The 27,601-nt window shown below is 35.5% G+C and overlaps 1 protein-coding gene across 1 annotated transcript in view; it reads left to right on the forward strand.

Moving 5' to 3' along the window:
- The window catches only part of Tmtc2 (transmembrane O-mannosyltransferase targeting cadherins 2), a 356,843-nt gene that overhangs the window by 162,637 nt on the left and 166,605 nt on the right, over positions 1-27,601 (forward strand). The window contains exon 3 of the mRNA XM_042668306.1: positions 19,534-20,362. Within this exon, the coding sequence (XP_042524240.1) occupies positions 19,534-20,362 (829 nt within the window). The remainder of the gene's footprint in view (positions 1-19,533; positions 20,363-27,601) is intronic.

A 27,601-nucleotide genomic window follows, 5' to 3' on the forward strand; every position in this document is an offset into this window, starting at 1 on the left:
AAAATAATTCTGTGTATTTAAAAATTAAACAAAAATTATGTGGATTTTTTTGTTTCGAATTGTTTGTAGTATGAAGACAACCTTATAAGCTTACTCTTTTGATTTTCAATATAGTGACACCTTTACTTATAGGTGTCTTCCTCCTATAAAATAATTTGTGTGAGTATGCATATTATGGGTCTCTTGAGAACAAACTGTATGAATACAATTATCTATAATTTAGTCAGATTATACTAAGCTTATATGTGATTTGACTATATTCTCATAATTTTTTGGGGGGGTGAAGAACTCCAAGTTTCATGGAATTTTTATTTATTTTATTTATTTTTGGTTGGTCATGGGGTTTGAACTCTGGGCTTGGGCACTATCCCTTAGCACTTCAGCTCAAGGCGAGCACTCTACCGCTTGAGCCACAGGACCATTTCTAGTTTTCTAGTGGTTTATTGGAGATAAGAGTCTCACAGACTTTCTTTGTCCAGGCTGGCTTTGAACCGTAATCCTCAGATCTCAGCCTCCTGAGTAGCTAGGATTACAGACATGAGCCACCGGCACCCGGCTCCAAATTTTTATTTCTCTTACTTAAAAGATCAGACAAAAATATGTAAGTATACCTTCTCCATTGGGTTTCTTTTCTTTTCTTTTCTTTCTTTCTTTCTTTTTTTTCCTTTTTGCTCTTTTGGGGAATTGACCTCAGGTGCTATCCCTGAGTCCATTTGTGCTCAAGGCTCATACTCTACTATTTGAGTCACAGCCCACCTCCAGGTTTTTCTGAGTAGTTTATTGAAGATTTGAGTTTCAAGGGGACTTTCCTTCCCTGGACTGGCTTTGAACTATGATCTTCAAATCTCAGCCTCCTGGGTAGTTAAGATTACAAGTATGAGCCACCAGCATGTACTGTTTTCTTTCTTCTTAAATTCTCATGATCTGGTATGAGGAAAATCAGGTATCTTTACTCCTATAAAAGGAATTGCTATTTACTTTGAATTATCATTTGCCTTTTGTCTAACCTTTTTGTGTGTAGAGTTGCTAGTTGTGCTATTACTAAAAGTCTTTAGGACTAGAATATATTCAGAGTTAGACTTCATTAAATATTCTTTAGTTTCTTAGCTGTGAACTTGGGAAAATGAGTTGTACAATATGCAATATGTTAGGTGCAAGTAGAGTGCATACTTGCACCCTTTCCAGCTGAGTTTCATTCTTATGGGGAGTATTATTATGGTGGTCAGCATTTTACTGTTCCCAAACTTTTATCTGCCATTTTATGGCACATTCAATCAGCATGTCTGTGGTAATTGTTGAACCCTTAGAATACTTAATGAGAAGCTTTGCAAAATGTCAATCAACAAAGAATGGAATGTTTGCTGTCCAGTTCACCAGTGCTGATAATTAAAAGAAAGTCAAGGAAAATTCTCTTTTTTAAAGATAATTCTTCTGAATAGTATGATTTGATCATATGACTTTGCTTTTGATTGACTGAAAATAAGTATGCATACTTATTTTAATTGTTTAATTGTTCTCTGTTGCCTTCATTTCATACATTTATAGCTTTATTTTTTTTTCACCTTTGGGCTCAGGAGGGTGCTGTTGCTTATTTATCCACAAGAGGAGGGGAGCTAGGGTTTTTACTGTTCTCTCTTCCACCCTGTTTCCTATATATTTCTTTTTAGCCTGGTTTATGGTAAGGGAGATTAGTTCAGTGGCTGCAATAGCTTGCAGCATTCCAGTCTCATTCTTTTGAGAAAAAGCAAGCACTGTTACTGCTTGAAGGTGAATGCTAATCGCTTTCCTCCTTCTATTCTTCTCCAACCTGGCAGGCAATATTGTTGCTGCTAATTCTGGAATCTCTACTATAACAAAGCTTTCTGCGGAAAGCATTGAAGCTGGAATTTGTTGTTGTTGTTGATATTCAACTGTTTAGTTTATTGCCCTACTTCCTAGAGAGAAAGAGAACAGAAGGCCTGAGACTTTTGTCTTTAAAGCAATACTGTAGTTTTTCTGACTGCCAAAATTTTTATCAAGTATTTTGGTGACCTCAGTAATGTTATAATATTCAAATTAGATTATGCTTACTGAAATTTAAATTTCAGTTATTTTGGTTTTATCTATACTTAACATTGGTGTTTTGCTTGCAGAAAATTTACCATTTAAAAATCTGATTTCATTGACAGATGATTCTTGGGGGTAAGTTGGAGGGACATGACCATGTATTTTTAAAAAGACTAGAATTCATCATGAGTTTTCTTTGACTTAACCAATCTTAAGTGATCATTGATGAGTAAATTATTTTGAACTAAATGGTATACTGCAAAGCTGAGAGCTACTGAATGAGAAAGTCAGGTCAACAGTTCCTGTTTGTTTTTCAGAGGTATAGTGACATCTTTAAGGGATAATGATGAGTACTAGATTTAGGGTTCCCTGATGCACATTGATGATTTTCTCGCACACATTATAATGAATTTTTATAGTTTTTATTTAAATAAAAGGTTTATAACAGGACTGGTATATGCAAACTATGTACACATCATTGCTTCTATTAAGAGAATTCCAGGCCCATGGAAGTGATACACATGTTTAACTCAACTAAGAAGTAGATAATTTAAGGTTTCCCCATATGCTTTATGTTACTATTCACATTTCCTTTAAGATTTTAAAACTTGTTAGTACAGAAAATTTCAATTTTCCAGTTGGTCTTTAAGTATTCTAGAGTTCTATCATTAATGAGAATTTTGCCTATTTTTTCATTTCGCCTAGATTCTCTTTTACTATATAAATAATCCCAAAGTTGCTATTGAAATTGAGTTGTTGGTTGCTGTTTGCTGTTTCCTTCTATTTTTCTCCTCCCCCGACTAACCTCATTGTTTGAGTTTTGTCTTAGTGGTCCAGCTCGACTTAAGACACACTCAAATGGCTTAATTATTTTTGAAGCTGCCATTACTGTGACACAGAGACTGAAATTACAGTGTATTTTTCTTATTTTGATGAATTTCATTCAGTGACAGAATGTCACTGTTTGACATAGACTACCCCTCAGTACCAGTCTCCTTTCTTTGATTCTGCCAAACCCAAGATTAATTTAAAAGATGACCAACAATAGCTGGTCAGGCTTCTTTCTCTTTTTCACCTTTTCTACTGCAAAAACTTGGGAGTTCAATTCCCAGTACTGTCAAAAAGAAAAAGTTACTTTGATCTCAGAATATGACTGTAGTTTCTTGCTATCTGAACAGCAATAAAATGAGTGACAACCTTAATGACAAAAATGAGATTCACTCCAATAATAAATGTGCTTTAGAGGTAAAATAGTGAGGAAAGAAAAAATATTGGATACCAATTGAAAAATGGGCTGGCTGAGCAAGAAGAGGACTGAATTTAAGTTGTCAAAGCAGCAGCCTGAAGTTGCTGGTTCCTGGACAGGATAATTTGTGCTCTTTGAATCTCTTACATTCTGCAGTATAATCTTCTCTATGGTGGACTGACTTCCATATTGTTTAAAGAGGCATAGAAATAACCCCTCTAGATTCATTAGCTTTCATTTGCATATACACAGAAATGGTGGCAGTAGTAACAACTGTCATTAGCTATGCCCATGCTAGCAATGTATCTTTTGTGTATAATTTTGTGCCATTGTATTAGAACAAGTGCCATTAACCTCATCAGCAGATAAGATATAGATACGATAAACTGAGGCAGACAAGAGTGAAGCAATTTGCAAGAGGATTCACTGATCATATACAGTGAATCTCATATACAGGAGTATATGAGTGATCATATATAGGAGTTTCATATTACATGTCTGACTCCATAGCTCATGGTTTTCTTGTTTTCTTGCTTTTAATTGTAGTGAAAAATGGAAATTTCAAATAATATTATGAAAACACATCAATATTTTTCATATTATTTAGCTTTAGGGCCAATGGTGTTTACAGTAGCTTTTAATAATAAATAATCTGTTCTTCCACATACAATTGCTAGTTTTATGGGTAACCCTGGCTCCCCTGAAACTCTCCATCTTCCTGTCTCTGCTTCCCAAGAGATGGAGTAACAAGCATGCACCACTATACCAGACCTGCACTTATTGTATAATAACTATCTTGTTAGCACTGTAAGTTCATTGTTTTCTATGCCATTTAATAAAGACATTGAGTGAACTTCTCCAAATAACTTAGTGTTCCGGAACACAAGTTTCTAAGTAAAACATAGCTTGATTATTAATGGTTTGGATGATGAACTCTGTGTGTGTGTGTGCATGTATGTGTGTGTGTGCGTGCGTGTGTATGTGTGTGTGTGTGTGTGTGTGTGTGTGTGTACTATTGATTTACTGTATTGTATATGCGCTGTTACTTGCCCAGAGTTTAGAAGACTTGAAAAGAGGGTCATGAGCAATTTTGCCTTGACAGGATTGTGTTTGTTAAGCACTTACCACCTGTCCTTTCTCTTCTGTATGATGTTACTTTAAAGACATCCAAAATAAGAGTGATTCGAAATCAATTCACCTTGAAGCTTTTTTTCCCCTTTGAGTTTCATATTGCTCAGACTTTGATAATCAATCATGCTAACAGATTTGTGTGTTCTTTGGTAGTTTTTGTTAGGCTGGTGATTGAAACTAGGAAATGGCCCATGCTGGAGAAGCACTCTACCCTGGAGCTACATCTCCAACCCCTGTTTTCTGAAACAGGCTCATGCTATGTAACTTAGGTTGCTTTGAGTTTAAGTGTCCCAGTTTGAAATACTGGCCTTGAACTTTTGATTCTGCCTCTACCTCTCTTTTTTTTTTAATTTTTTTTTTAATTGTGAAAATACTGTACAGAGGGGTTACAGTTACATGAGCAAGGTAATGAGTACATTTCTTATCCAGCATTGTTGCCTCCTCCTTTGTTTTTCCCCTACCATCCCGTCCCTCCCACCTCCTCAACTACACCCCCCCACCCCTCCCCCTTCACCCCCGCCTAAATTGTAAAGTTCATTTTTCAACATAGTATCTTGGACATCTCATTGTTGCAATCTGTATCTGCCTCTCTTCTGTGGGGATTACAGGCCTGTGTTCCCATGCTGGTTCTGTATATGCTTGGCATTGTGTTTGTAGTTTATTTATATGGAAAGATGAATTTTCAGCAAAAGGTTGCTGTTTTAAATGCTTTCCTGCAAATTTCATTATAATAAAAAAATTAGATTCAGAAGTAATACGGAGTTACCAAATAATGTCCGTTTTAGACATAGGATAGTTGTTTTTGGAGTGGATTGACTTACTACAACTATCACTATATTATTATTTGTTTTTTTGTTTATTTTATTTTGTTTTATTTTGTTTGGCAGTACTGAAGTTTGAACTCAGGGCTTCATACTTGATCAGTGTGATAGTTTGGCTTGCTTACTTGCTTGATGCTCTAGCATTTGAGCTTCATCTACCCAGAATTTTGATGGTGAGTTGGAGCTGAAGTCCCCCAGAGACTTTTTTCTTTGGCCTGGATTGGCTTCAAACCTTGATCCTTTAGGTTTTAGTTTTTTGAGTAGCCAGGATTGCAGGTATGAACCACTGGCACAGCAACAATCATATTTTCATACTGTCTGTTAAAAATAAGAATTGGACTTGAATTTATCCTTTTCTCAAGATATAATATGTATGTGTGTATGTGTGTGTGTGTGTGTGTGTGTGTGTGTGTGTGTATTTTTCCTTTCAATTCAAACAAGCCTCAAGCAAAATGAGCCTGTAAAACTAGTTGAAGTCTTTATATAAAACTAGTTGAAGTCTTTGTGAAAATTCTGGAGTATTTTCACCATGTCTTTAATATGCAGTACTATCTTATCTAGTACTTCACCAACCAGTAATAGAGTTTGGATGATTAGTGAATCTTTTGGGGGGTTGGTTATATATGGGTTAGAATGCTTGGATCCTTAATTTGTTTTGCCAAACTGTGATAAATTGTTGATTCCCACATCAATGTAATTTTCTAGTATTTGATTGCTTTTTTAGTACACACACACAGACACACACACACACACACACACACACACACACACACAGCCTAAGGGTTTTTAAATGAGTAAAATGTCTATCACTGTGAATATAAACTTGGGCAGTTTGTATCCGTTCCCATATATTTACTTTTCAGAGTGCTTTATGTGTCTTTACAGAGACGATCACTAGGATATGTTTCAAATATGAAATTGGTCTGTTTTAACTTTAACCAGGAGTTTTGTCCAAGTGTAAAAATGCTTGTAAGAGCTTAGATAAACCAACATCCACTTCATTATCTATATGGAATAAAGAACATGGTTTCATGGTTTCATAGTTTCAATGTTTAAAGCCAATCCATGCCCCCCCCCAAAAAAAAGGTCTTTGGAATTAACCACTATTTGGAATTAACCACCAAAATGCTGATCTCTATATAGCACAAATGCTAGAGCAGCAAGCCAAATACACTAATCCTATTTGAGTTCTTGGGTATTTCTTTATCGTGTTAAGGAAATTGACATCCTAAAACATACATCAGCTTACTTCCAACAGGCAAATGCTCTACTGACTACCTTTAAAAGAGCAATAACATATAGTTAATTTGGAGAGAAGGATTCTATAAAAATTTAATGTGCTATTAAGCCATTTGCTGATTTACATCAGATTTATGTAAAGGTTGTTTGAACCTGCACCTTTGTGTCCAGCTGATAGCCTTTTTCGAGATTAATTACGCAAAAGCCTCTGCAAAATGTTAGACATTTGAGAGAGTTGTGATTTCAGAGATAAAGGGAGCATGCTGTGTAAAGTATGGCCACGTGGCATAATGACATGAACCCTGTGGTTCTGATCAGGAGGTTCCACTTTTCACACACAGATTGCCACTACCTAGTTGCATAATTGTGGACAAGTCATTTAACCTGTCCACACGTATATTTTCCTGATAGGTGCATGTCTAAGGATGCTTCAAAGACTACATTATTCTATTTTAATTACATCACTAAAATTAACTTCTTTTTTCTTTTTTTTGCGGGGAGGGGGGATTTGTAACTTTGCTTGTCTTTGAAATAATTTTCTCAGGTATTGTGTCCTAACTAAGGAAAACTGAGAAACACAACCCCTTTATTGAATCTCTTCAATCCCAAATCTCAATTCTTTATTGTTTTATAGATAACGTTGTAAAAAGGAAGAACTGCTAAATTGGTAATGGAGGCATAATTTTTCAAATGTATTTTAGGTATTTTTTTTCTTTTTTGTTTTGTTCCATGAATTGGTAATGTTTTCTTCCCTTAATCAGCCAGCTGGCTCCTGAGGTAATGTACTGCCTGCCGTGTAATAGTAACAAGACCCAGGAATGCTGTTTTTCTAACAAATACTTCGGTGTCTATCTATTCCAACATAGGACCTTTTGGGGAACAAGTAATTTAATACATAGAAATCTCTGAGTGTCCTCACAGCCTCATTTTAGTAAGCAGACAAGTCTGCCAGTTGAACCATTTCTTTTTTGTGGGCCTTGGTGATTGTTTTTGTTTTTGTTTTTTTCTTGGAGCATGGTTCACATTAGTGTGCATGAACTTCTCACCACCTTGGCTTATACATAAGCATTCCAAGCTACCCCATTTCCTATGGTTGGCTCCCCTCCACATTCCACCCATACCTGGGTATTTTCCTGTCTACCATAGCTCTGTAAACAGGGTAGGGACACTGTCTACACTATTCTTGGCTATGGGGGACATTATTAAGAAAAGGATTACTTGATGGTAAACATTGATATCAAAACTGTCTGATAACTGAGGTGGTGACTAAGAGACCAAAGGTGTGAGATTTTATCACACTCAGAATATCACACAATTTAAAACTTAAGAATATATGTGTGGAACTTTTCATTTTGTTCTTTGGAACCATTGGGAATGTAAGCCAAGGAAAGTGAAACTGGGTGGATAACAGCTATATATTATTTGGTGTAAGTATGTAGACACTGAATTGAATGCTTTGATCATTTTATCAAGATTCTAGCCGTTAGATTCAGTTCAACCCTTTTCTAAGTTGCTTTCCTACTTCCTTTGTGTTTTATCTTATTGTTCAATTGCTTAGTCCTTCTCTAACCCAGGAGCTTGTCTTGGTATGGATAACATTATTCAGTGAATAAAACCAGCAACTCTTTTCCTAACTTAACTGGTATTCTTTTTGAGATCAGCAAGACTTATTTTTGTAAGAAGGTGATAATAAGATTAAGATTTTATGCTTAGTGTTACTTTGGACCTTAACAACTTCAGTCTTGACCTTTGGAATATTGCATATGTTTCATAGAAATGGTGCAAATCATAAGACTGGAGACCTTTGAGAAGACATGGATTCATGTAGTGTGAAGAACTGAAATTTAATCTAGAGATGAGGGAGAGCCCTTAAAATCATGACAACTTTAGATAGGAAGGTTCAAGTTTGCTTGACATTTAGAATAATAATGGAAACAGTAATATTGTGGAGATGTGGAAGTTTCAAACAAAATACTTACCACCATGATTTAGGGGGCTTTGGAATTCAGGTAGGAAAAGATGGGCCACTTTGGGACAGTTTCGAATATCATGCTGAGGATATTGGAATGTCATGGTTCTGGCTTTACAAAATTCTTGTAGTTTCCTTGAAAACTATAAGAGAAATTGTAATTAAAAATAAATGAGCAAACCATGTATGATTTGATAAACAAAAAAGGAAGATGGGATTGCATGGAACCTCTGTGGACCTCAGTCTCCTGATTGCAAAATGAACATTGAGGATTTATTTCCAATGTTATAGATTTTACAAATGCAAAAATGGCTGTTGTTTAGTTTCTGAGCTACCATTTGCCACTCTGTGGCCTTATGAGCGTCTCCTGAGGAGCTGCTGGCCTTTCCTGTCAGGTATCACTTGGGGATCAAAGAGGCTGAGCAGAGCTTGAGGAGCTCAAATCCGATGAGGAACTAGAGATGGTGATCGTGAAGTGTGTACTGAGAGGTTTGGATGGTGAAGGGCACAGAGCTCTGGACTTCAAGTACATGGCTTTGAGCCTTTATTCTGTTTAGCTTTGGGATTAGATGTGAAACACACTTAACTTTCCCGAATTCTCTCTGCCTTTTTGTAAAATACAGGCTCACAAAGTTGACACATACTGTACACTTTTTAAAGGTACTACCTGAGACTAAGTATATAAAGACACTGTACAGTATTTGATAAACATTCATAATTAGTGTTGCTACTGGTAATAATTACCCACACATCCTACAGTGAAGTACAATGACAGAATGGATTGTTTTCTAGGCTTGCTTTCTTCATTTGATGCCAGGACCTCATCTGGGAGATATAAAATTACTTAACAGGTGTTTGAATTCATTAACTAATTACGTCCAATTCTTCCTTTCCACATATCTGGCTTCTCATAGGAAAATACAATGGAGCCTTAATTTGTGTTTCCTTGACTATATCCTTTGGATGACTTTCGTTTGTTTCAAGTGTTGAAGGAATGAATTATGCAGGTTGACTTGAGATACAGTAAAAATACCATGGATTTATTACCAAATATCCTTGCATGATTTCTGGTGATGTAGTTGTGTTTGGTAGTAATTGTGGAATGTGATGGAAGATTCGCATTTCCTCATGCTGCTGAAAAGGTAATGTTTGAACTAGGGGCTAAATAAAAATGTGTACGTCCTGGGTTTCTGCTGCTGCTGTTGTTGCTTTCTCATAATCAGCATTTATAGTCCAATGCCCTTTTATTTTTATCCTTTGGCTTTATTCTTCTTTTGACTTGCTTATGGCATGAGTTGCTTGAATTTTCTGCACTTCTGAATATTGTTGGTGTTCACTGTTGTAAACAAAGTGCCTAACAAGAAGACAGGGACAGGAATACATTGGAAGAAGAGCATGTTTAACTAAGGAGCAAGATGCCAGAGGTTCCAGTGAGAATTTTAACCACTTTTTCCCTTCCACTTTCTCTTCCCTTTGGCTTAATCTAAACCTCTTGAGTGTCAGTCAGACACCTGGCAAAAACTTCTTGCTTGTCTCTCAGCAGGGGTCTAAGGGCCTTGAGCCAGTCAAGAAATGATTGACAGTCCAGTCAGGGAGAGTCCGCTCAACCGCAACTGTTAAAGCAGACAGAACTCCCATTAGACAAATACTTTTTGGACTTAGTCCAAAGATAATAATCTATTAAAACAAGTTGTCTAATCTTATGGGTTAACTTGAAAGGAGAAGTGAATGTAGGGTGAATTGCAAAATGTTTGCATGTGTAAGTTCAATTTATTTAATTTTATGTAATTAGGGAATGGCAATGAGTAGTGCTAATTTCAACTATGTCAAGCTGAAAGAATTATCCAAATACGTTTGGAAGACTCATTAGAGATTTATGCAGTGAATTTAAGTCTAAGATTTTTTATTAATAATACAAAATTTTCTCAATGAAGAAAGCAATAAATTTTAACTCAATCTGAAATAATTTGAAATCTAGTACTTTAATGACAGGGCTATGCATACAAAGGCTATGCATGCTTTAAAAAGGAAGACTAATGGTGAGAATGTTAATGGTCCTCAAAATAGGTATTTAGTACATACCTACTTTTTGTTTTTAAAGGTAGTTTGAAGTAAGATCAAACTCTTGAGTTGTACTGAAGTGTAAAATGGAAGATAACCCTGCAATAATTCTGCAAGTTTCACAGCTTTAAAGTCTCCCTTTTTCCCCCCTAAATCTTCCCGTGGTGTTTCCTCACATCCCAATTTCTATATATGGTCTCAGTATGTGATGGAAATTTAATTTCAAAGTTCACAGTAGAAGAAAGAAAGAAAGAAATTTGGTACGCTACAGTTATGTGAAGATTTTTTTTTTTTTAAATTTAGATTTGTACTCATCAACAACAGACCCCAAACTGTGCATATTACCAAGTTGCTCCTGGAGAGAGTATAGCTATGGAAAAGCTGAGTGGAATCTGAACGGAAAACTTTCTACTGTTTATATTTGTTCCTAAGCTTCCACCCCCATAGCCCCTAGCATGCTACATTAATAATTTTTATTTATTAAAACCAAGTAATACACAACTCAAATTTTATGTATAAATATCATTTGTAATTCACTGTTTTGATGACTAATTCTAGCTAATAAATGTAGACATGTAAGAAATATACAGTTGTTGGTACACATATTTGTGCTTCTGAAAATACTATCCCATTTATTTATGTTTTCTAGGACTACTGTCTTACTCTTCCAAAAGAACTGCACCTTCAGAATATTCAGATACAGGTCCCAAATAGGACTCTTCACAAAAACTCAAGTCTCTTTTTCTATCTTTTGTTATTTCACCCATATCCAGACTCAGTTTTTGTTTGTATAACATTTGGAAATGACTAGCCTCAGGGTACTATAGGTGTTACTACTTTGCTACTTTTTAGTTATTTTCCAATACTGAGAAGAGAAAGCCAAATAGTCCAAATAAGAAAGGAGAAGTAAAGTTGGTTTTTCTGTAATACCATCTTCTAGTAGCGAAGTCATTTGGTTACTTAGCTGTGGTGTAGGCATTTATCTGTTTGGTTTTCTTTCAGGTGAGGATGATTATTGGTGAATCACAGGTGATGATCCTACTGTTTGCTCAGGCAACCCACCGTGTTCTTCCTATCCAGCTGGCCTTGTGAGAATGCAGTTCTCTTTGATTCTGTTCTTAATGATTAGTAGTGATGATACACTGCAAAGGTCATGGTGGGAATTTTGAATAGTTGAAACCACAAGATAGCAAATTAAGTGCTAAAACTGATGCTTTTGTATGGAAAGAATATTTCAAAAAGTATAATTTCTCTGCCTTGATTACAAACTCATGTTGTTTTATAAAGTAGTGTGGTGTCTTTAAAATAAAGTCAACATTTATGTGAGACATGTATAGATGCATAGATGTAATTTTATGTGTAAAATTAGACTAAGTAGTCATTTGAACATTTTTTTCATTTTGAATTTGATTTTTACTTTTAACGTAAGACCAAAGTGAAAGTATAGAACTACAGTATTTTTCCGTATCAAAATGTTGAATGTTGAACTTGTTTCCATGAATATGGATAGATAGATATGCATTAACTTGTATTTGTATACATTAAATCTTCTTTTGCATATTGGTATCTTTTGTACTTTCATAGGAAAACTCTCACATTCATTAAGTAGCTGTCTATTATGATATCGTTGAGAGAAAAAGGCTGTATCTTAGCCTCCCCACTGAGTGAAGGCTCATTATAATTTGTCTCTTTATGTTTCCAAAATGCTGGACTCACATGCTTAAACTTAACTCATTAATGAGACTGGAACGCATCTCATAATGGCTGGTTTGTAGCACTAAAGCCACACAGAGTTAAAAGAATGTTGCAGTTTAATCTATTGGCCCAGGAAATGCATTTGCAATGCAGTTGTCCAGTTGAGAAGAGATAGAAAGAAAAAAAAAGTTTCTGAATTTAATTAATTCTGAGCTCTTTGGTTTTTATTTTTCTCCCCATTATGCGATTATTAAAAATCCACAAAAAAGGAGTTTAAGCAAAAATGATTTGCTTGTCCATCAAAGAGAGGTGTCTTCTTTACTTTTAAAACATTTGTGGGTTTTTTTGGATGACTGTTGTTACTTAGAACAAAAGGGATTTTTGTTTTTTCATATATTTCCTTCATAAAGGCTGAATTGTATGGCTAACCTGATTTGACCATAGTACTCTGCCTGGTGGGAAGTATTCAATCTCTTATTTTAAACTAAACAAGATTACTTTGGAGGCTGGGATTCAGGGGCTTGCTTTTAATGTAATGGGTTAGGGGTATGGCGCACCCCTTGCAGTTCCACTAATTGAACTCTTTGGGTACTTGAGTTGCAAATAGTTAGCTTCAGAAAGGCCTTGCCATGGGTACGCAAGAAATTACTAACTGCTTGATTTCCCCATGCTAGCTTAATGAGGAAGAATGAGTCACCATGCCAACGAAAACACCATAGCAATGGGTTTAGAAAGGCCTTTCCCCTGACACTTGCTTCCCACTTGCGTTTTAAAATACACTACAAATGCAGAAGGGGTCAGACATAACCAGACAGAATCTGATATCATTGTATCATCTTATACAGCAATACAAGCAGCTGTGGTCGGTTAGCTTGAAAGGTACATTAAATGTTAAATGTTAAGAGTGCGGTTAACTTTTAATTGTTCATTTTTCTTTGCTAATAGCTTTCAGATATTGATGTAACAGAGCCCATCTGCATTTTTTAAGCAAAAATAGACTTCAATATTGAAACAGTTTCTAAGTTTACTTAAAAATTCCAGAAGATAAAACGGAGGGGTCCCTCTGATATATACATCACACTTACTTTCTTGCATTGACATCTTGCATTATAGAGTATGTTTATTGTAATTAACACAGTGTCAGTATATTATTAACTAAATTTCACAGTGTATATTTCCTTCATTTTTAACTTCAAATCCCTTTTCTGCCCCATGTTTAAAAGGTTGTGCTTTTATATTCATGTTTGGGGTGAATTTCCAATGAAAAGTACTTGAGGAATGAGAGGAAAGAAAAGAAACCTGTGTTACTTGTGTAAGGAAAGCTTATGACTTTAGGGATGAATGGTGGATTCAGAATGGATGGTGCTAGGTTTTTTTGTTATGTCTAGATAGCCTTCACTTGTACTTCCCACTTTCAGATGCTGATTTTATCTACTTTACTCTTACAACTATGATCATTGCCAAGGGCTTAATTTGGAATTCAATGAGCCTTATGCTTAAGTAATTTATTCTCATTAGTTTGCCAAAAGTGAGTCTCATGATGGGCTTAATACTCTGAGGCAGAATATTTACTTTTTTTTTTTCATTGAGTCTAAAGTATTGCTTTTCATTTTCATTTCTGTCCCAGAATCTTAGATCAGAAGACACTATTGAAGCTGCCATCATCAATAGCAGTTTTTCTTGAATAATACAGAAGGAATCTATATAGATAAATTAGGTGAATTTTGTTTCCCTTTTGTTTTATTTCTTGCCTTAACAACATCCATAGAAGAAAATAATTCAACACAGGGATTCCATAAGACATCACCATTAATTAGCATGGCAATGTCTTCTCATTAGTTTCTTCTTCTTCCAGTTGATGCGTAGGGAAGCTTTTGATGTTTTGTGATAAATTTGGAATTATTTTTGTGTTACGCTGTAGCTATTTTCTTTCATTCCACTTGTCTGTCAAAAGCATAAAGTTATCAACCTTATATGCTGAACTGATTTTCACTGATTGCTTTTCTGTATCTGGTAGTTTAGAACATTTCCTCGAAAATACTTTAATTAGAAATATGATACTAGTGTTGATTTCCCTTTTTATGTCAAAGTTGAAATTTTACAAAAGAGAAAGAACATATTTGAATCTCTTAAAGACCTACACTTTCACAAAGCAAATCTATGTCATGCACAGCTAGATAAAATAAAACACGGAGAGTCTCATGCCAGTAGCTTTTGCCTGTAGTCCTAGCTACTGAGATTATCAAGTGGGAAACCAGCCCAAGCAGAAAAGTCCACTGGATTCCACCTCCAAAATAAGCAGCAAATAATCTAGCTAAAGGTAGAGTGCCAGTCATGAAAGCAAACCAACCCAAGGGCAAGGGCAAAATTCTGAGTTCAGATCCCAACCATTGGCATGAAATATAAAATATGTTCTATATGAATATTTTTCTAAGCATGCAGTAAGTTTTCTATCTCAGATTCTTTTATGATAAAACTATAGTGAGGAAAATATTCCTGTAGAATTAATGTTTTTCATTTTATATGTCCATTTCAAGGATAAAGGGACACACCATAAGCAAACAATGATGAAAAGGCCATATTTCTTTCTTTCTTTCTTTCTTTTATTGTGAAAATACTATACAGAGGTGTTACAATTACATGGGCAAGGTAATGAGTACATTTCTTATCAAGCATTGTTGCCTCCTCCTTTGTTTCCCCTTCCCATCCCTGTCCTCCCATCTCACGCCCCCGCCCCAAGTTGTAAAGTTCATTTTTCGACATAATGTCTTGTACATCTCATTGTTGCAATGGGTCCACCTGTTTCCCTATTTAAACAATTTGTTTTTTCCCTTCCCCTCCACAAATTATACCAATATCAAATACAGTGAAAACAGTGGTTATATTGTGGGGGAGGGACATACAAAGCAACAAAGAAATATCTTATAAATATGTTAGAAACAATATCAAGAAAGAAAAAACATTTGAGTCCTTATCTTGGGGTTCATTTCGCCTAACATCAACTTATCTGGCCTTTTCTGCTTGACTCAGACATATACTAGTTATTGCAAATAAGGAAAACCATGGGACCTATGTTTTTTTGGGCCTGGCTTACTTTACTTAATATAATTTTTTCCAAGTCTTTCCATTTCCTAACAAATGGGGCAATGTCATTCTTTCTGATGGAGGCATAGAATTCCTTTGTATTTCTATATATGGTAGCTATCAAGTTTTAGGAAACAGTACTCTGCAACCAGGTGTAATGTTGCTTATGAGCCTTCCTGGAGCATGAGGATTTTGCAGAATAGGACTTAAAATGTGTGAGACAAAGATAGGTAGGAAATAGGTTTTAAAAGTTTGAACGTCAGGGGCTGGGAAGGTGGCTCAGTGGAAGAGCGCTTGCCTTGCATGCATGAGGCCCTGGGCCCTCAGCACCACATAAACAAAAAGAAAAAAGCCAGAAGTGGCTCTGTGGCTCAAGTGGTAGAGCGCTAGCCTTGAGCTGAAGAGCTGAGGGACAGCGCCTAGGCCCAGACTTCAGGCCCCACGACTGGATCCAAAAAAAAAAAAAGTTTGAAGGTCAACTGTGGTTTGAGTGCTGTAAATACCAGGCTCTATCTTACCCTGTAGGGAACTTGAAATGTGTCACTTGGAGAAACTCAGTTCTAAAAGCTAGCATTGAACAGTATTATTGAAATTTTGTATCTCAATATGTGTACAGTATGTTTTTAGTTTAATTTTCTTATCAATTTAAAGTATTTTCTAATAAAATTATCACAGGTAATTTTAGGTAGCATTGCTACGTGGAAACCTGTCCTTTCAGTGTTTTCATTTACTTAGTGTTTTAATTTACTAAGGTTTAAACTCAGAACCTTGTACTTTCTGGGCAGGTGATCTATCATTTTAGCCATGTAACAATGTCCCATGTCTGTGTGTCTTTCTTTTTCTCTTTCACTTTCTTTCCCTCTCTCTTTCTTTCATCTTTAAGTAATGTACAAAAGAGTTGCTATTTAACAATTTATAAATACACTGTATTTTAATCATTGTCACTCCTTAGTAGTAAATTTTTCTTTGCATTGTAGACTCAGAGACTCTTGCAGATTTAAAGACTTTTTTTAAACTTTTTTTATATGGACCTATTTTTCTTTTCTTTTTTTTTTTTTTAATGGACCTATTTTTCTACTGCAGAAGGTTTATCTTTGTAAGCTTGAGCTAAATATTTCTAGGCTTGGGGAGAAACAATCCTTGTATGCATGTGAATGCATTTGTTAAAAACATTTTTTTTCCCTGAATGGACTTGATGATTCTATAATATTTGCATATGAAACACAAATGTTCAGTAGGTATGGTATTATATAAGGATTTGGTTCAGTTATTTTAATTTTTACTTTGGCTATATATATATGCATATATATGTATATCTTTCTATGTAGTTTTTCTTTTAATTGTGTATTGACTTGACCATAATGATAGATTATGATTTATTTCTATAATCCTTATTGAAGTTTTTGGCAGTTCCCTATATTTTTATGAACTAATGAAATTGTTCTGTTTAGTGTTGTAAAAATTCAGGTATTTACTGTGCTCTTTTCTTTCTTTCTTTTTTTTTTTACTGTGCTCTTTTCTATAAATTTCTTTTATATTCTTTTAACCTTTCTACTGGATTATTTTGCCTTCTGTGATTCATAATTGAGAGATTTAAGGGCTAGTAGGAAACTTATATCACAAGGTAGAGACCTGAATTTCAGTCCAAGTAATGCACCCTTCATCCTGCCTCCAAAATGTTTACAAAATCTGTTGTCAGTTTCTGTCTTCTGTGTGACTATTTCAGCTTATAATTCTACTTACCATATTCTCACATCCTTTTAGTTAGCTTTCCTGACAACTCATTTATAATATGAAGAATTCAATTCATTTCAGAGCCTGGGAGAAATATTATTTGTGTCTCATTGTGGCTTGTTTATTTATTTACAATTAGGAAACTATACACCACAGTTCTATGAAATGAAAGTAGGAATCTCATAGAAACTTTAGTGACAGTACTGAGAACTAGACTTCTATAGGTGCAGGAAGATGATCAATTGTGCCTGTATTTGCAGCACCTAGTTTACCATCCCAAGATTAGGGCAGTTGTATTTTTAAAGCTGACAGCTGGTGTTCATGGACTGTCATGTTTGAAAACTACTTTTTAATTCATTTTGACTCTTCCTTCTCCCCTCCACTCATGTTTTCTAGATAGAGGGTAAAACTCCAAAAAAATTGGAATACTAATCTTATAACAGGTATATATATTCAGTGTGGAGTAGATAAGGAAATATACCACTGCCCAGTGGATTTCATTAATTGAATGGACTAATTATGTGGTAACTACTGAATTATTTGCTAATGCTTCCTATAACAGATATTAATTCACTAGATTACCTGGGTCTTATCTATCTCAGAAAGCAACACCTATCTTGAATAGTTTGAGTATACCAACCAAGAATTGAGAATCTAAATGCAGCCTATTAGAGTGAGCTGTGTCTATACCTCAAGGTTGGAGGACTTTTAATTAAACTCCAATCTGAGCTCATAGTGAGCTTTCCTCTCAAGAAATTAAAAGTATTTTAAAAAGCAATGTTAAGGCGAACTTTGGGATTATTCAACTCATTTTTTGATTTAATCTCTAGATCAGAGCATAGGGACTAAATGAAAAATAAGCTTTTTAAGGCCTTAAGTAAAATGAGATGGAATAAAAAAAGATTCATAGGATCAGTGAATGAGATTAGCAGACAGATTAGATTTTGTTACAATCTTTTTTATATGTGATAACTTTTTAATTTCTAGGAGAAGCATTAAAGAGGAATGAAACTTTCTATTTGAATTTTCAGTTACTCGTGGTAGTAAATCACAAGACTGTAAAAGCTCTTCCATTGTAAGCATTTTAATAGCAGCTTTGCTTCTTGGTTTAGTTCCTCCCTGATAGTGCATTAATTTCATACTTACAAATGTCACTATGGAGTTAGAATGTGTGTATGGGGCTGCTTCACTTAAGAAGCTTTAGTGTCTCTTGATCTTAGTTATTTTATTAATTTAAATGGAAAGTATTATAAAAATGTTTTAAAGTTTAAAGTACTGCATTGGTAAATGTGATTATTTTACTTCTTTTTCATTTTAAATTACATTTCCAGTACTTAAAATATTTTATCACTGAATAGTTTTTCACTACTCACATCTTTATCATATTTTTTGTTTTGTTTTGTTATGTGGCCAGGGAATGAAACACAGGTGGCCTTCTTTTATGCTAAACAATGGCCTATGTCAAAGCTAACATCCTCAGCCCTTTTTATTACTTTATTCTGAAACAAGCTAGCCTTGAACTTGTAGTAAACATTTTTTAAAATGTTTTTGAAAGGAATAATTTGGTCCCATCTTCAACCACTCCACATCAGGATGTGTTAGAATGGTCTTGATCATACTTCAAAATTAGCAACTTATTTTAAAATCAGGAATTTTTTTATGTCTTATCCATAAAGTCTCCTCTCTTGATCTTCACCAAATAATATGTATCTTCCTCATAGAACTGAGTACTCAAGAATATGCCTGAGTTAGTGAGTTATCAAATTACTACAGCTTCTAATGTATTATTGTTTTGAATATTTATTTTCTAAAAATGCTGAAATTACATACAATATCTTAAGGGTATATAAGCTACTCCCAGAGAGAAGATAATGAGGATTTTCACCATTTCATTTGGTCAGACAGACCTACCACTTTCTGAAGATGAGGATGATTCTTGTAAAGCCATTATTTTTTTTTAAAAAGTCTGCAAGGAAATCATGAGAAGTGTTATTACATGTTAGATGCCATTGATGTTATTGACAGGATGTGGCAACCAATGAAAGCCTATTTTATACATTCTGCAAGGAGATTAAAGACAATGAAGTTCAGGTTGGAATGGACATAGCCCAATATCATTACTGCCCCTTAAATAGGATCCTTCTATATCTTATATTTTCTTATATGCTTTTTTTTAAAACCATACACCTAAATCATAAAGAAGAGAAATATTTTTGACCTACTGTTTATCAGGCAGGTCTTTGAATCTTTGGTTATTGGTATTTTAGAAAGGAAGAATGAAAGATAGTTTCCAAATTATATAAAAACTAACACTCCACAGTCATTGTTCTGAAGTTATTATTTTTTTTTCGGAACGTATTTAAAAGATAGGAAAAGAGTGAGGATCTATATTTGGGACATAATGCAGTTTTATAATTGCTCGTATAAAATACATATTTTACCCCTTAATGTTAACGAATGCCATATTGATGATGATCTTTATTTCTCTCCCTCTCTTTTGGTTTCAGAGGAAGAACTTGTCTCTTTTTCTCAGCATTAGTTTGTTAACTTTCTGGGGGACCTCCCTTTTGGGTGCCCGGTTTTACTGGATGGGAAACAAACCACCAAGCTTTTCCAACTCGGACAACCCAGCTGCTGACTCTGATAGCCTCCTGACTCGCACACTCACCTTCTTCTATTTGCCAACCAAGAACTTCTGGTTGTTGCTCTGCCCAGATACTCTCAGTTTCGACTGGTCAATGGATGCCGTGCCTCTTCTCAAAACAATTTGTGATGGGAGAAACCTACACACTGTGGCCTTCTATACTGGACTCCTCCTCCTTGCCTACTATGGTTTGAAGAGCCCGAGCTCAGAAAGAGAATGCAATGAGAATGCTGTGATAAATGGCAAGCAGAACGCAAATGGACACAGCTGCCATTCTGAAGTGGAGTACCGGAACTCAGAGATTAAGCCCAGCTTTGCATCCAAAGTAGAAAATGGCATTAAAAATAATGTATCGCTGAGAACACAACTCCCTTCTACTGAAAACATTGTTGTTCTGTCTTTATCTTTGTTGATAATACCCTTTATTCCTGCCACAAACTTGTTTTTCTATGTTGGCTTTGTAATTGCAGAGCGAGTGTTATATATTCCTAGTATGGGCTTCTGCCTCCTGATTACAGTAGGTGCCAGAGCCCTTTATGTCAAAGTCCAAAAGCGGTTCCTCAAGAGCTTGATTTTTTATGCTACAGCTACACTAATTCTTTTCTACGGACTCAAGACTGCAATCAGGAATGGAGACTGGCAGAATGAGGAAATGCTCTATAGGTCAGGGATAAAAGTAAATCCAGCTAAAGGTAATATTTTATTTTATGCTTTTGCTTGGACCATTTACACTTCCCACCTTTTTATCCTTTTGCTTCATAATAACACATAGTCATATACAGAAGAAGAGATCCTTTCATGCAAAACCAATACCTTTCATTATTTTTACAAGACTTGTAGAGGCATACACAGCAATTCTGTAGTTAGTGAAATATTTTCCTGATAAGTTTTACCTAGAAGAATTAGAATGTGTCTTATTTTGAATTGATAGCACAAGAATTTACATTTGAAATGACCAATAATGCATATCTCTTTCATCATGCAATGAGTCAGGTTATCTCTGTACATATCAGTTCTTGTGTTTTCCAATCCTTGTTTGATAGAACACCTCTAGTCCTGGAGGAAAGACTACCACTGCATCTTGGAATGGTGTCTTGGAGTTGTCAGTGTGTGTGAGTAGAGGAACAAACTCACTATTAGCTCTGTAGAAGTTAAATAATGTGTGTTGCCAAGCTGAGATGGCACAGCCTTATTTAAGATTTCTTAAGTTCACCTAAGGAACTAATGCTTTTAACAATAGAATGAGAAGGTTGGTGAAACCTTACTTTTATTGCTTTAGGTTTAAAAAATATTTGAGCAAATCTCAAAATTGATAGCCAAAGCAGAATTAAATTTCCTTTAAAGAAAAATGCAAATAGCTGGCCACTTTGAAAATGGATTCCTCTGGTTTAAACAATTTAAATAGTGTTTGAGACAGAGAACAGTTGAATAGAAGTAAGTGTACAGTTTTGGTGTAGAAATATGTTATGGTAAATCATACCAGATTTCCTTACTCTTCATGAGTCATGTTTTTATTCCTGACATTATGGTTGCTTGTATAACCTTCTGAACTTGGATTTTGCTAGTCCTTCCAATGTAATTTTCTATTAAGACTCAAATACCAAAGGTGGAAGATGTATGAAGATGGCTTACTAATACATATCTGGATATGATCCAAACATCAAGACACTTAGAAACAACTTTGTCATCCTTCTCTGATTAGCACAAATTAAGCCAAGAGTTCAGTGAGCATTGTGTGTGGCTTAACACATTGTGTTCAGCCAGGAATGAATTGTTTCTATTTATTTACTAATAGGTTGCAGAGATTTTGATGGGAAATAGAAATATTAATGTTGAGCTAGTGCATAGTGTATAGTTGCGCTGTTCTCAAGCCTCAGTGATGAAATATGCAAAATTTATTGCACTTGTTTTTGTGAATACTTTTCAGCTATTTCATTTTTTGTTTTGTTTTGTTTTCCGTTACTGGTAGATAGATGTATATAGAATAAGTCTATGTTGCCATAGACTTGTTAAAAACACATCCATGGTAAAGAATTAAAAAACAAAACCCTGAGTATTTATGAAATTTGTTTTTGGTTAAATTTCGGATTACACTCCTATTCCAAAGGGCTATGATAGCCGTGAGTTAAATAAGATAGAATTGTAACAACCTAAGCATGTGCAGCTCAGAGCTGATAAGATGGCGCCATGCTTTTTCTTGTTTGTTCCTCTGCCATCTCAGTGGTGTCACCCTGTCCCTGTGGTCCAGGAGGGCTCATTATCACATCAGCACTTCAGCTAGCAGGAAATACCAGACAAAGGGTAAACTTTGGGTATACCCATTCTCTCCAAGTCCTTTCACTGAAATTGCACAACCCACATTTTCTCATAGATCGTTAGCCACGCCAAGCCACAAGAAATGCTGGGAAATGTTATCTATATTCTAGGAAGCCAAGTATCTCGCTATTTTTTTTTTCCTGAAAAAGGAGGAAGGCAGATGCTCAGAGAGCAGGTTGTAAATAGTCTTCCCTGTTCCAGAATGTGTGAAAATATTTTTAAAACTCCATAGATACTTTTCAGCCATAGCTATTCTGCTTGCTGATGGATATAGAAGTGAGTCTATATTTTGGTGACATGGTTAAAGTAGTCAGTCATTTCTTCATCTAGTTACTCAGTTACAGAACTACTTAGCATTTCCTATTTCCTTGGTTCACTACGTATTTTATTGTCAATTTTCCTTTGCAGTGATTGAGTTTGAACTAAGGGTCTTGCGATGCTATGCAAGCACTCTACTACTTGAGCCAAAGATTGTTTTAGTTATGTATCAGATAATGCCATACATGTTTGTCTGGTTCTCTTACCACTTCTTTCTGTGTATTTGGCATTATCACAGGCTTCTATGATAGTATCAATTAGCTTATTTATTTATTTTATTTTTTTCTGGTCCTTAAACTCAGGGTCTGGACACTGTCCCTTTGTTCAGACTAATGCTCTGCCACTTGAGCCACAGTTCCACTCCCAGCTCTTCTTCTTTGATACTTAACTGGAGATAAGAGTCTCACAGGCTCTCCTGCCTAGCTGGCTTCAAACCATTATCCTCAGATCTAAGCCTCCTGAGTAGCTAAGATTACAGGCATGAGCCATCAGCTTCTGGCTCAACTGACTTTTTACTTCGGTTGGCCTTAACTATCATCATTCTATCTTTATCTCCCCAGTAGCTGGGATTGCACACATACACAACAATTTTTGACCCTCCATGTCTTTTCTATAACACTTGAAATATGGCATAGTGCTTAAGCATTCCAAAAATATTATTAGTTAAGTGGATGCATAGCTGAATAGAATTATTTAAGTCCTTTAACATATCAATTAGTAAGACCTTGAAATCAGTATTCCCCACATTGCCCTAGTTAACTGCTTTACCTGCAGCCTTTACCATCTCAGTAGATAGAAACTCTATCTTCCCAGCAGCATTGACAACAATCTGAGTTGCCTGGGCTTTCTTTCTTCCTTTCCTTCTTCCACAGCCATTACATCAGTAATTCCTTTCTATTGTGTCTTCAATAATGCATCTAGAATCGATCACTTCTTACCACCTCCGATGTTACTACTCTATCTCAAGCCACCATTATCTTTCACTTGATTTATCATTAAGACTTTTACCTGTCAGCTTCCATTTTCTTATCTTTTATTTTATTTTTCTAAATTTTACATCAGGCATGGTATATTTTATAAGAGGAGCTGACACTCTAGAGTAAGCTTTATATTAATCTTGATGGGAGTCAGACTGTACTTAATGTCTGCGATAGTTCTCCCTTCCAGAAGTGACAACTTCCTCTAGGGTCCTTGTTTTTAATTATCCTAAGTATTCTCAGTTTACAATTTGCATCTTTCAGCCATAACTCATTACCTTTGTACAGAGATCCTATAGGTTTGGCTATCGGTTTTCTATTACCTAACAGTTAAATCTCAGCTTCTCTGGTTTGTGACCTTCAAAAGTGTTCCTTGGCTTTCTATTTGTCCCATTTCTGGTGGAGAAGAAGTCTTAAAGTGACTGGAGTGAAAAGGAATATGTCTCCTTTCCTCCCCCAGTTCTATAAAAGCTATCATAAAGCCTTTCTCCTAAAATGTATGTCTCTGGATGGAGAGTGCTCGGTGTATATTTTGTAAGACTTATTCTTCTCCTTTCCCTTGCTAGGTACAGAGGCAGAGAATGTCTTTCCTAACAGTTTCTGTCACCAGCAGTTCCTGCCTCTGCTATGATTGTGGATGTACCCTGGAGATTTCTGGGTAATGATTGTCAAATGTTTCCTTCATTCATTTTCATTCATTAGTGTTTCCTGCTCTAATGATGACTCCAGTTGCTCTCATGTCTGAGCTGACACCCTGCTTCCCTTGTTAGATCCTTTGAGTTTACTCTTAATCAGTTGCCCTAGTGACCCCTGATGTGTGGAAATACACATCAGAGCATGTGTTGCATTTCAATATGGCTTCTCATTTCTTCCAAAAATAAAAATAAAAATTCATACATTAATGGGCAAAATCCTGTAAATCTAGCTGCCTTTCCTGCCTGTCTCTTTTAGGTCCCCTCTTTGACCTCTTCTTTTAAAGTATTCTTGTTTGGTGGTACTAGGGTCTGAGCTCAAGGCTTTGTCCTTGCTAGGCAGGCAATCTATTATTTGAGCTCCTCTAGCCTTTGATATGTCCTCTTTTTGCCAGTGAAACATCTTCCCTGCGCTTTTGCCCTTGTCTTTCCCTAGATATTCCTGCCGTGGTAGAGACCACCTTCTTTACATCTTTGGATCCAAATCACCTTATTTGTCTGATGTTTTATTGAACATTGTGTACCTTGCTAAATTTACAGCTATCCCTCTGCCTCTGTCCTATCTAGCATGTTCTGTCTTCTTCCATCTTCATTTTACTCCTAGCACTTAACACTATTTGACATACTAAAGTTTTGGTATTATTGAGTTTATGTCTGCATGTGAGAGGGCAGGTTTTTTTGTATTAACAAATACCATATATACATTAGAGACTGTACCGGGTAGAGACAAATACTCAGTTAAGGAAACATTCAATAGTAAGAGTATGGTTATTGTCCTTCCCCTAAAAAAAGTTTTCGTTTTTAATGTTTTAGAGATCTAATGTACAAGCATGAGTTAGGACAAAAGTGAACTATTAGGCTATGTACCAGGTACTGAGCAAACGAGAGTGGTAGAATCGGGAGTGGAGTTACTTTTGGATCTGCTGTCATTGACAAGACTACTTCAGAGATACATGCTTCTGTTTGGTAGAATCAAAGGTATTTTGATCCAAGGTCCTTTTTTATTTTTCTGCTTCTATTTATAACAAACTAATAATAATTCTAATTTCATTCACTTCCTTAGCAATGATGAGAAAGGCAGTATTCTTCCCTAAGGCAGATTTTTCTTAATCTGTTGTGTTATTTGAGCCCAGCAAAAGTTTGGAAATGCTTTAGAGCCAGTCTTTCAGATTATCTGAGATGGAGATAGTTTTCTTTCTGTCTTTGAAAGTCTTTTCAAGTTTTGGAGCACTTCAGTCTAGCACATGTTTTAACAGAATATAATTTTAAGCCTTATGAAGCATTATAGTTTATAACCACTGCCTTCAGTAATGAGTCCCGTAGACAGCTGCCAGTCATTAACTGATTGGATACAAATGATGATGGTACAGCCTGTCATAGTGACTGTGTGCTAATTTATGATTTAAATCTGGACGCTGGAGAAATGAGAGCTGATTTAGGCTATCTAAACCACAAGTCCTGTCTCATTATGTGGTTGATAATGTCAGGAAAATACTAGACATAGTTGATTACTGTAGTTTGCTGATTTCACAATGACTCTTTGCATTTTTTGTGCTTAGCTAAGAGGAAATTTTCCATAATGACCACCCGAGTTAACAAAACACACTGTATTTGAAAGACTCCCCATCCTTGTAGAACAACACATTTTTGTAAGTCATTTTAACTAATATTTGCTTGGAAAAGCATTTCTCTATTTATTACAAAGCAATTCAATGCATCACATCTTCTTGCTTGGCCTCTGGCCTCACCTAAATCCCCCGGTGTCCTAATCTCATTGTTGTATTCATGCTATTGATCTTAGCTCCTGTACTTAGGGAGAATCACTACATACTTTTGCCTTTCTCTTTGTCTCAGTCTCTGTCTGTTTCTTTGTTTCTGTCTCTCTCTCCCTCTTCTCTAGCTCTCCCTCTTGCTCTAGCTCTTTCTCACTCAAGCTTCTCTCTCTCTCTTTCTCTCTCTCTCTCTCACTCTCCTATGGCTTTGGCCTCCTCCAGATCCTGCTTTTAAATCCCCTTCTATCTAGAGCATTGCCTGGCATATACTGGGTGGCATAAGGGTCTGGATCTTCTTAGTAAACTTGTCATTGACTTGCTAAATTACATTTAATGTAATCTCCTAACTTTGAGGAGCTTTTCACCTAGGTGATTTGCCAGTATCTCAATCCCATCTCCTTTCCAAAACTACTTATATACTTCCTTATTAATAACAAAGTTATTATTGATAGATTAGTGAGTAGACAAAAGAAGAATGATGACATATATATGGTAGTCTATCCGTATGCCAAAAGACATTCAAAATAATTAAACCTAGAGATTTAAAGTTAAATCAGTTCTCCATGTCTGTTTGCTTTAGAGAATATACAGCAAGGATTAAAAGCCAAGTGTTTGTTTATTTTGTTGCTGTAAACAAGTAGAATCTTATTTGTCTGCTATACTTCAAGAAAGCCTACAGCACTAAGAGAATATTCATGGCTGGTTATGGGTGACTCATGCCTGTAATCCTAACTACTCAGGATGCTGAGATACAAGGATTGTGGTTCAAAGTCAGCCTAAGTAGGAAAGTTTCTGAGACTTATCTCCAGTTAACCAGAAAAAAGCCAGAAGTAGAGTTGGGGCTCAAGAGCAATTTCCCTAAGCAAAAAAGCTCAGGGAAAGTGCCCAGGCCCTGAGTTACAGGAAAAATAAAATAAAGAAGAATACCTATCTTGATAGCCTTTATGAAAGCAATTGTTGAAATTAGAGATAGAAAGAATAAGCAGGCTTATTTGAATCTGAGGAACATTTCACAAGCATATGCACATATATATTTTATATTTGTATATATTTTATATTTATATATGTTTATATATGTATAACATATATGTATGTATTTATTTTTTTTGCCTGTCGTGGGGCTTTATCTCAGGGCCTGGGAGATGTCCCTGAGCTTTTGGTGCTCAAGGCTAGCACTCTAACACTTGAGCCATAGCACCACTGTTTCTAATGCAATTCTGTGAACTGCAGATGCCAGAAGTAGGTGTCTAATAGTGCAGATATTTGGTCTACATTTACCCCTCTCTCAAGCAAATGATAAGATTTTACATAAATAGATATAGAAAAGCAGAGAGAAACAATCAATTCCTTCAGCTCTATGACTTTTTTTTCACAATCTTTCTTCCTACAATAGTGTAAAACTGATAGATATATTTTAATTTTACATTGTTTTTGGTTTTTGAAAGAATATTTTGTTTGGGAAACAACTCAAAATTTAACTCAAATCTCGACCCCTAAACCTTGTGAAAGCTGACATTTTAATTGTGGACTTTATGATCTAAATTCTCAGGGTTCTCTTTAACGCTGGTAAATTGTAATTAACCAGTGAGCTTTGCAATTATGTAATGAATATTATTATGTTTCTCCAGTAATTTGTCATGGTACTTCCAAGGAATGAGGAAAATTTCTTACAAGGATTTCAGAATTTTATGAAACATAAAATTTACCAATTAAGTCGGGAAGGGAAACTACTATATTATTACAGTACCAACTGGCCGACATAATACACTGTTACAGCACAGATTTTTCAAGCCGGGTGCTGGTGGCTCAATTCTGTAATTCTAGCGATTTAGGAGGCTGAAATCTGAGGATTTTCA

The sequence above is a fragment of the Dipodomys spectabilis genome, unplaced genomic scaffold, assembly GCF_019054845.1.
Source record: "Dipodomys spectabilis isolate Male_0828 unplaced genomic scaffold, ASM1905484v1 ptg000427l, whole genome shotgun sequence".
Classification (NCBI taxonomy): Eukaryota; Metazoa; Chordata; class Mammalia; order Rodentia; family Heteromyidae; genus Dipodomys; species Dipodomys spectabilis.